General features: G+C 50.7%; 1 protein-coding gene across 3 annotated transcripts in view; it reads left to right on the top strand.

Moving 5' to 3' along the window:
• Positions 1 to 346: 346 nt before the first annotated feature.
• The window catches only part of SGSM2 (small G protein signaling modulator 2), a 43,116-nt gene continuing 32,903 nt past the window's right edge, over positions 347 to 10,559 (top strand). The window contains exons 1-2 of one of the 3 annotated variants that reach the window (XM_028155069.2): positions 347 to 790; positions 4,750 to 4,825. In XM_028155069.2, the coding sequence (XP_028010870.2) occupies positions 734 to 790; positions 4,750 to 4,825 (133 nt within the window). In that variant the 5' untranslated portion in view covers positions 347 to 733. The remainder of the gene's footprint in view (positions 791 to 4,749; positions 4,826 to 10,559) is intronic. The other 2 variants (XM_008147897.3, XM_008147898.2) reach the window with 2 other exon arrangements.

Here is a 10,559-nt window from a genome sequence, read left to right as displayed (position 1 = left end):
CCCCAACCCGCGCCCCCACCTCCCACATAGCTGCAAGAAGGGCCGGGCTGAGCGCGACGACCCCTACGACGCCTGGTCGGCGTCTTTAAGCTCCTGTTTCCTGCACTACCACTCCTACCCACCCACAAGCGGAGGGCAGGGGGGTTAGAGCAAGAGTGGAGTTCTGGCCTTTCAGCCAGGGGACTACCGCTTCCTTTCCCGTGGCCAGACTCGAGGCGCAGGGGGCCCCCGGACTTTCCCGTCGGGAAAACGAGCCGGTAGACATCAGGGGGTGCGTCTAGCTGGATTGAGGCCAGTTACCGCGCGAGCAACTTTCTCTTCAGCCGCAGGGTTCAGGCGCGCCTCGCCTCCGTGGCCGTTGTGCGGGCCTGGCTGCAGGTGCTCACAATGCGGGTTCCCGCCCGGGGACTGGAGCCGGCGCGTTGCCATGACAGCGGCCGGCGTGGCGCGCTCCCAGGCCGGCCGCCCCCGGTCTCCGAGCGCACCCCCCCCCCTCCCGCCCCGGCTGTGGGAAGGGGCCGGGCCAGCTGCCTGACGTCTGTGCGGGGCTCAGAAGATGGCTGCGGAGCCGAGCACCGGGCAGTGGCTGCGGCGGCGGCGGCGGGCGGGGAGCGCAGCGGACGGGGGCTCCGCTTTGCGCGTGGGGCGCTGAGCCGAGGGGCGCGGAGGCGGCGAGGGCGCGAGGCGGGTTTGGGGGAGCGCTCGACGCGGCCTCTCCGCCAGCCGCAGCACCATGGGCAGCGCGGAGGACGCACTCAAAGAGAAACTGCTGTGGAACGTGAAAAAGGAGGTAAAGTCGGGGCGTGGACCCCCGGGGGCTCGCGTCCCTGCCCAAGGAACCCCGTGAAGGGTCCGCGCCCACCGTCGGGCGCGGGCGCTGGCAGGCCCCGGGCGGGGGCGGGGTCCTGGACTAGCCGAGGCTCCCACTCCTCTCCCGGATCTGGGGTCAGCGCCCCTTGGCCCGAGGGGCCAGGCCGGTGCTCCCGGGCTTGTTTGCTCTGCGATCCTGCAGCTCCCCGCCCTGTGACGGCAGCTGAGCTGGGAGACCGAGGACGGGGGAGGGGTGGCGGCGATTTCTGGAAAACTGAAGCTGCCCGTGCATTGCCCGTGCGGACTGGGGAGGGGGCGGGGCCCCGCGCTGGCCTTCTAGTGAGGCTGACCGGGTGATTTGGGGACTTAGCTCCTGTTTGTCCTGTACCCACGCTGGTACCCTTTGGGAACTGAGTGGCAGCTGCGGGAGGGTTCGCCTCACACCTCACTGCTTCTCAATCCAGTCCAACTCCTAACCCAGAGAAGTGGGTGGGAGGGCGAGTTTGATAATGGTTTTTAAGACTCAGATTTCCTCCCCCTTTTGAGGAGCCCCCCCGCCCCATGTCAGAAAAAGAATCCTTTTCTCTACTAACTAACGTCTTTTACCTGCCCTAAGCCCATTTCAATTTCGGTTTGGGGGGGGTGCCCATATGAATGACTCACCCCCATATGAGAGCTGGAGAGCTCAAACCCGCAGAATGGATTAAAATAGATGAGGCCTCTGGAGCCATGAACAGCTCTGACCTACCTCTGTGTCTGCCAGATGTGTACGCTCCACGAGGGCAGGAAAACTGTCTGTTTTGTGCACTCCTCTGTATCCAGGGCACACAGTAGGCACTCAATGATTATTATTTGGTAACTAAATCTCCTGATCTTGAAGACTGCAAGGTCTGGTGGGAATGCATACATTTTGGAATAGTCTGGACCTATCTCTGTGTGATCTTGAATAAGTTACTTAACCTCTCTGAATATTAATTTCTCCATCTCTAAAATAGGGATAACAATATCTACCCCACCTATAAAAGTTACCATATTGGTTTCTTTACCCCCTCCTAGAGTTTCAGGATTGGAGAAGAGTCTGGTTCTCATAAAATCCTGGAAGGCTCTCAATGGTTCTCCTGCATTAACTGGCCTATTGTGCCGTAACATTTGTTGCTTTCCCTTTAATTGGTAGTTGAAGCCATCACCTTTCCAGCTGTGTGTGCGAAGCTCCATTGTGCCTTTGCTGTGAAGTGGCCAAGAAAGAGTGTTTTTTAGGCCAGGAGTATATCAGATCAGCACTTAAGCCCCAACTCTGTTCTCCCAAGGAAAAGAGAAATCTCAGATCTCAGTGATTATCCTCAGGAAACAAGCAGTCTAGTGACAGAGACGTATATGAACAGTATAAGCAAGAACAAAAAGGAGGCATACCCAAACTATGGACAGGGGTGCTAGGATTGTTGGTGTGATTCAAATTTGGGGTTAGTCAGGGATGATAGGAAAGATTTTTGAGGAGACAATGATTCTTTTCTCAGTATTTGGAAGGCTGTCTACAAACTCCAAGAATGATTCCTGAACAAATGTGAGAAATGTCCAGAATATGTCACAGCTATGTTAAATTACCTGACAAAGGTTGACCTGCTTTGAACTTAGTCTCCTTACCATTTGAGTACTCAATTTTGAGAGAAACATATCCTTTTTTCTCCTACCAGTAGAGACATTGGGGATAGTTGTAGGCAAGGCTGGCCTTTCACAATGAACCTCTGGTACCCAAATTCTAGGGGCATCTGGAGGTCCTCCTAACCCAGTGGTAGGCAAACTGCGGCTTGTGAGCCACATGCGGCTCTTTGGCCCCTTGAGTGTGGCTCTTCCACAAAATACCACGGCCTGGGCAAGTCTATTTTGAAGAAGTGGCGTTAGAAGAAGTTTAAGTTTAAAAAATTTGGCTCTCAAAAGAAATTTCAATCGTTGTACTGTTGATATTTGGCTCTGTTGACTAATGAGTTTGCCGACCACTGTCCTAACCCAAAAATCTGCCCTACCAGCCTGCTTCAGATGCTTACAGGTTTCTGAGCTGTGACATTATGCTCTGTTTAATGCAAACAGCCTTGGTAAATAACCTAGGAAGCTTTTTTTAAGAGTAGAGAGTACAATATAAGAATCAACCAATGAATACAGAAATAAATAGAATAACAAGTTGATGTTTCTCTCCCTCTCTCTCAAATCAATTTTAAAACATTTTTAGTTAAAATAATTGTAGTGCAGGATTGATCTGAGCCCCTTTACCTAATTGCTAACCATGAGCAAATTCAAGCAAGAAGGAGCCCCCATCTCCATCCTCCCTGTTCCCCAGGTTTTAGAAGCTCCATCACCCTTCTAACTGTGCAGTCCTAGGTGAGGGACGTGGGAGCCAGGGCAGCATCAGGACATTGCATGTCTGGTCCCAAAAGAATGGCAAAAACCGGCTCTGCCAAGAGTTTACTTTATCTGGAACATTTTACAGGGGGTTTGAGGTCATCTGTTCCTTTAATCTCCAGGATTAGTATCTGTCTGCTGGCCGGCAGGTTCCCCCAGGACATCAAAAGTGCTTGGCTTAAATGTTGGGAGCACCTAGAACCTCATATACTATAGATGGGAGTGTAGATTGGTACAACCACTTCGTTGTGTGTGTATTTTTTAATATATTTTTATTGATTTCAGAGAGGAAGGGAGGGAGAGAGAGAAACATCAATGATGAGAGAGAATCACCCATAGGCCGCCTCCTACACGCCCCCTACTGGGGATCGCGCCCACAACCTGGGCACGTGCCCTGACTGGAATGGAACCCGGGATCCTTCAATCTGCAGGCCAACGCTCTATCCACTGAGCCAAACCAGCTAGGGCATGGTACAACCACTTTGGAAACAATTTGGCAAAGTTTAGTAAATCAGAAAACAGGCATCAGAAATTCCTTGCCCAAAAATATAAATCCAAAGACATGTCCAGAATGTTCATAGCAGCACTATTCATAACAGCCCCAAACTAGAAACTACCTAAATGCCACTCAGTTGTGGTGTGTTCACACAATGGAGAATGAACAATCCACAACTACACACAACATGAACAAATCTCGCCATCACACCGGAGAGCAAAAGAAACAGTCACAAAACACTATATACTGAGTGATTCCATCTAGTGAAAGTACAAAAACCCACAAAATTACTCTATGATGTTAGAAGTCAGGATAGTGGGTACCCCTGAGGGGAGTAGTGACTAGAAGGAAACCTGGTAGAATGGAGGAGGGTGCTTTGGGGTGCAGGTCAAATGCTCTGTTTCTCCATCTGGATGCTGGTTTCATAGGTGTGTTCAGCTTGTGAAAATTCATCGAGGTGTGTAATTATACACCTACTACAGTACATGTCAATAAACTAAGTTGTGGGGGGGGGGGTTAAGTGTTTTCTGAAAGGTGTGACTATTTACAAGGTATTTGGAAGCTTTACATCTGAGGAGGAACCCAAACATCAGGATTTTACCAGAAAGAGGGCTGGGCTTGTGAGCATGTGGAGAGAGTGTCCCTAAGGCCCGGATGTACCTATCCCTAACCTCAGAGAAGGCAGAGAAAAGGAGGGGCAGGTTGTTTATCTGCAGCCTGTACTGAGACAGTTTGTCCCTAAAGGACAGTGCGTCTGCCCAGAAGCCCTTCTCCAGCTAAGTACAGATGAGCAAACAGCATCCTATCCCTGTTTCCCACAGCAGGGTACTTCCTGCCGAGCTAGAGCATCTGCACTGATTGGTTGGTGGGTTTATGGTATCTCTTTTTCTGGTTGCCTTTCCAAAATGCTTAGAGCTTCCCCACCCCTCCCATCCTATCATTTACTCTGCAAGTGTCTGAACCCAGACAGGAGGGCAGAGCCAGGCTATTTACTTGTCCACAGGCCTTTGATCAGGAAATAAATGACGATACTGCCCATTTATCCACAGGTGAAGCAAATCATGGAGGAGGCTGTCACCAGGAAGTTTGTGCATGAAGATAGCAGCCACATCATTGCTCTGTGTGGTAAGTGAGTGACTGGGAGATAGTGGGAGATGGGCGTAAAACTGAAGGCACTGTCCTGGGGCCAGGGAAAGATGAGACCTCAGGTTTCATAGTTTTTAAACCTGGGTGCAAGTCAGAATCAACTCAGAAGCTTTTGCAGTCTCCTTGGGCCCCATCCCAAACCTACTGAATCAGGATCTTCAGGACCCAGAATTCTATTAGTCCCCTAAAACAGTAGTATTCAAACTTTAGTATACATCAGTGACCTAAAATGCTGGTTTGGCTCAGTCTATAGAGCATTGGCCTGAGGACTGAAGGGTCCCAGGTTCGATTCCAGTCAAGGGCACATGCCTGGGTTGTGGGGCTCCATCCCCAGTGGGGGGTGTGCAGGAGGAAGCCAGTCAATGATTCTCTCTCATCATTGATGCTTCTATCTCTCTCTCCCTCTCCTTTTCTCTCTGAAATCAATAAAAGTATATTTTAAAAAAACAGATTCCTGGGCCCAAACATTGGAGTTTCTGATTCTGGTAGGTCTGGATGGGCCTGAGAATTTGCATTTCTAACAAATTCACATATGATGCTGATGCTGCTGGTCCAAGGACCACACTTCAAGAGCCATTGTCCTGGATAATTTGGGTTTGGGACCACTGCTCTAGCTTGTCCTTACATTAACTTCGGGGATGCATTTGTACTTTTTGGATGCTTTCTGTGCCACATCTACTTTCTAATTAGTCCCACCTGTGTTGCTTCAGCATCCCAAATCTCCAAGTACTTGATTGGGTGCAAAACAGCATGCGTGGAGGATAGGAGGGATAGCCAGAGCTATCTGTGATGGTTTATTATAGACTTTCTCCTTCTTTAAAAGGAAGTCTGCAATAAGCCATCACTTCCTCCTCAACATGAACACTTTTTCCTTTGTAGGAGCAAGCCTGTCTCTACACACAGCAGAGTTTTTATTGGATTTCCAGGGATTTAATCTTCCTTACAACTCCCTTTCTGAAGGAACACAGAGCCATTTGCCATTCTGTTTTTTTACTTGGCCTCTGAGATTGGTGTTAGACGTTGGTGGAAGGGAGGTTGTGAATTCTTGAGGGGAAGGAAAGAAAGGAGCAGATAAGGGAGGGGATGCTTTTTGACAGTAGCATGGTGAGGCAGGAAGAGCTGTCCTTCCCATCAGTCCAGCAATAAAGACAAAGGTCCACCAGGTGCCAGATGCTGTTCTCCAGGTAGGGAAACAGCAGCAACAAGATGGATAGTCTCTGCCACAGAGGCTTACATTCTGTGGGGAGACAGACAGGAAATAAATACACACATAAGTACATCATGCAATAACAGGTATGATAATAGCTATGAAGAAAAATAAAGCAGAGAGATGTGGGAGGCTGTTCGGGGGGAGGCAGCCTCTGAGCAGAGCCTGAGTGGCAGGCTGAGGACTCACACAAATCCTGATGCTCTGCTTACTTCTAAGTCATCTTGGTCAAGTGTCTTAACATCTGCCACCCTCAGTTTGCTCCCCTAAAAATAGGATGATGGTTCCCAGCTCAGGGAGTTTTTGTGGGACTGAGATGATGTGTGGGAACGTTCCTAGTATTGTAAGAGCTCAGACAATGCCTGTCTTTCCTCCCCCTTTGGATGTTGAGGCTGAAGCTAGGTTGTAGGATTGGAGTTCCCACCATCTCCCCTTTGGGTAAGTTTCCCCAGTTCTTTGAGATGATGTAATGATTCCCAGGTTTTCAGGGAGCAGTCTGATCTCACCTTTTCTTGGGTAGAACCTTTGCTAGGAGGAAAGCATGCTAGCCCTATATAATAAAGAGGTAATATGCAAATTGACCATCACACCCTCACAAGATGGCTACCTACAACCAGGCCGGCAGGGGGGTTAGTGAGGGATGACCAAACGACTGAACAAGCAGGCTGTGTGGGGCGACCAGGCTGGCAGGGGGGTTAGTGAGGGACAACCAAATGAATGAACAGCAGGCTGCGTGGGGCGACCAGGCCGGTGGGGGGGCCATGAGGGGTGACCAGGGTGGCAGGGGGGCAGTTGGGGGCAAACAGGCCGGCAGGGGGGGCAGTTAGGGGTGATTAGGCCGGCACGCAGAGGCAGTGAGGGGTGATCAGGCCAGCGGGGGGTGGGGAGGAGTTAGGGGCGACCAAGCAGGCAGGCAGGTGAGCAATTAGGAGCTGGTGGTCCAGGATTCTGAGAGGGATGTCCGACAGCCGGTTTAGGCCTGATCACCAGGATCGGGTCTAAACCGGTAGTTGGACATCCCCCAAGGGGTACCAGATTGGAGAGGGTGCAGGCTGGGCTGAGGGGACCCCCCCATGCACGAATTTCATGCACCGGGCCTCTAGTCTTGTAATAAGTGGCTTTGAAGAATATTAGAACTCTACTCCTTTCTACTTGTGCTGTGCTCCCCTGATGTCAGCTACGGTCTGTCATTGTCACCAGAGGGCTCTGCTGGCAGCCCAATTTTGCATGGCTTAGTACTAGGCTTTGTCTAGAGCACCCACATCAAACACAAAAAACAAAAATTAGTACAAACAGCTTGTGCATGGGCGCCACACATGGGTGGCCATGGAGGAGTGAGGGGGGAGAAGCAGGGAGGAAAGCTGTGGGCATCCCACATTAGGCCAATTAGGGTGAAAAGAAACCGTCAGCTCCCTTCTAATCAGTCTAACCCAGTAAGGCTTTCGCTTTTTTTCTCCTGCCTGGAAGCCCAGGGCTCTCCAGCAGGTAGGGTATCACCCTCAAAAGGAATGATTCTTCTTTCAACCAGTTTCAGTTGCTAAAACAGAAAAAAGATTTATGAGATAGACCCAAGTCTCCAGGGGTCTAAAGTCAGCCCAGGAGCAAGAAGAACCCTGTTCTGCTGGATCGCAAGAGGTGCCTTGGGTCCAGGAGTGCAAACCTACAGGGTGGGATGAGAAAGGTCAGCCCAGGAAGCTGGCCAGGTACAAAGCAACTGGCATGGTGGGAGCTGGGCTGCACTGAACTGGACAGTGCTTGCCCTCTTTGAAGAAGGCAGCACCACCCAGCTCCTGCAGGAAAGCCAGCCTGGGTGTGCCATGGTTTATTTGACTTTAAGAGAATCCCAAAATCTGGGATTTTATATGAAATTTCCCAATTTTTAAATGCTGATAACTAATACTCCTTTTAAAAAAGTTGTGTGGGCCACACAAAAGGCATCTGCAAGCCTCTGCCAATTTGCTGCCTCTGCCTTGGGCTTAGTGCACAGGCACAGAGGGGAACATTAGCAGGAGGGGCTGCCAGCAGGATAAAGCCCAGTCAAGCTGGGGCACCTGAGAGCCACTGAGAAAGGAATCCGCACACTGTGTCAAAATTGGTATAGCCAGTGAGGTGAATCTCAGTCTGGGCTCAACCAGGTTGGTTGAAAGCAGTGATTATCAACCTTTTTTTCCTGCCTGCAAGCCATTTGCATACATCACACAGTGGAATCATAATTAGGGATACTTGGGGGGCAGGCAGAGGGAAGAATAGATACACACTGAGGGAAAACTCCACCCGTCTGGCTTTTTGGAGATTCTGATATGCCAGTTTCCTTCATCCGCTGGAAAAATGTTCAGGAATGCATTTTTAGTCTGAAGCAGATTCAGTGTTTCACTGGGTCTTGCTGGTCTAGCCACACCCAGAAGTCAGCTTTGTTCTGGGAGAAATGGGGGTGCAGAGAAGTTGCTGAGAGATTGGGAGCAGAGTGAAGGCTGTGCAGACTTGTATCTGCGCAGGGAGGGCCAGGAACCTGGAGACTGGGCAGCCCTGCCCCCAATGTGTCCTGAGGAGAGGAGACAATTATGAGTCTGAGAACCTTTGGTGCCAAGCCAGGAACTTCTCTGTGGACCTTGTGGAGTGCTCACATTCCCTAGAGCTTTGGGGAGTGATGGGGCCCTGGGCCCCTCTGTTCTTGGCAGAGGAGGGCAAGGCCTGGGCAAGATGAGCTTCTCTGAACTTCCTTAGAATAGAGACATTTGAACTGGAAACCGAACCTTCCTGGACAGGCTTAGAAATGGAACTGAAGAATCCTTGAGTCAAGACCTGGCCCCGGGGCACTGCATACCCCATGCCTCTCCTTTCCCCTTTCTCCTCCCCCACAGGCATGCACCTCCTAAACTTTAAGGATCCCCACAAGACTTGCAACCAGGGGAGTAATGGGCAGTGGCAGCTTGTCCCAGCCCAACGCCCTGAACCTGTCTCCAAGGCCCCTTTTCTCTGACTTCTCAGTGAGCCAAAGCAGCCCAGCCTGGGCGCTCCTGTTGCTTCTGAAGTCCTAAGCCCTTCCTTGTTTCACTGTCCCAGCTTTCATAAACATACTCTCAAAATAAAACAAGACCAACTGGCCCTGGGCAAACTCAGGACAGCTGCACCAGACCCTGGTTCCTTTTACCCATGGGGCGGAGTGAGACTCCCAGGACTGGCTAGAAATATGCATTTGTTGTATGTTGGCTGTGGTTGTTCCTAAACCTGCCTGTCCAGAAACTGGTCAGGCCCCGGCAGGTACAGACCGTAGGAAGGGTTCTCGGTGTGCTGTTCTCTGACCACGGAGTGTGGCTACAGTGCTGCTCTGAGGCAGCCCTGCTGAACCCCCAGGCCAGAGGGTCAGGCCCTGTGTGACTACTCCCCCCGCGCCCCTGTGAAGACTGTGGCTTGGAGGGTAGGCACAAACCTACCACTGAAGGGTTTGTCATGTCAGTTTCGCATTTTGTTTCATTATATGGTCTTTGAAACTTTTACTTTAATGTCCACGTACTGCTGATTCAAAATAATGCTTCTCGTTTTCCCGGTGGCTTATGGAACCCCTTCTGCCATTCCTTCCCCCAGAGGTCAAGCTGCTTGTGGGCAACTCAAGGTCAGGGTTAAGCAGCAAATTGTCCCAAGTTTCACCTTTGAACTTTGCATTTGCAATTATGTATGTGCTTAAAGAGGGCATACTCAATTTGGGCATCAGCCCATGAGGACTGGTTTTCTCTGGACCTGCCCTCCCCTCTTGCAGCTCTGGGTGTGTGTGCCTCCACAATACCTCAGATATTGTGGGTTCTGTTTTAGACCATGCACAATAAAGCAGGTCATAATCTTTTTGCTGGTGGGGGGGTCTTGCCTTCAGTTGGTAAAAAAATGCAAAAATGCAACATCTATGAAGCATAATAAAGCAAAGTGCAATAAAACGAGGTGTGCCATACTTCTGTTTATCTTTTTTTTTTTTTTTTAATTCTGATTGGGCACTGAGGTTGGATTGTAACTTTGATGGTAGAGGGGATTTACAAGGTCCACGGAGAAGTTCCTGGCCTGGCACCATAGGTTCTCAGACTCATAATTGTCTCCTCTCCTCAGGAGGCATTGAGGGCAGGGCCCAGGCCAGGCCTGGGCAGCCCTGCCCTCAGTCTCCAGGTTCCTGGTCCTCCTTGCCCTGACCAAAGATCTGTCAACCTGGGGGTTGCTTCAGGCTGAGGATGAGCTGTAATGGGAGACAGGGGTGGAGTCTGTGGAGCTGGGAACAATATCAGGGCTTTATTAACCAGCTCCCTGTTGCTAAGCAGCTGTCATTAGCCGGGAAGGTCGGCTGCAGGCTGCAGTGAGCTCCTCTGGGGAATGACAAGGAAATGCTAATGAGCTGGGAGAGAAGCAGGTGCTGCGGAAGGATTGCTCCCCACCTGGGATACTGCAGCCAGAGATGTTTCAACACATTCTGAGATTCAGACTCCAGGCAGTGTTTAGTGTGCCTCTTTTCAGTGGAAGGGATTC

The sequence above is a fragment of the Eptesicus fuscus genome, chromosome 20 (assembly GCF_027574615.1).
Source record: "Eptesicus fuscus isolate TK198812 chromosome 20, DD_ASM_mEF_20220401, whole genome shotgun sequence".
NCBI classification, from domain to species: domain Eukaryota; kingdom Metazoa; phylum Chordata; class Mammalia; order Chiroptera; family Vespertilionidae; genus Eptesicus; species Eptesicus fuscus.
The sequence above is the reverse complement of the archived record's forward strand: the minus strand, read 5'-3'. Positions and strand labels throughout refer to the sequence as shown.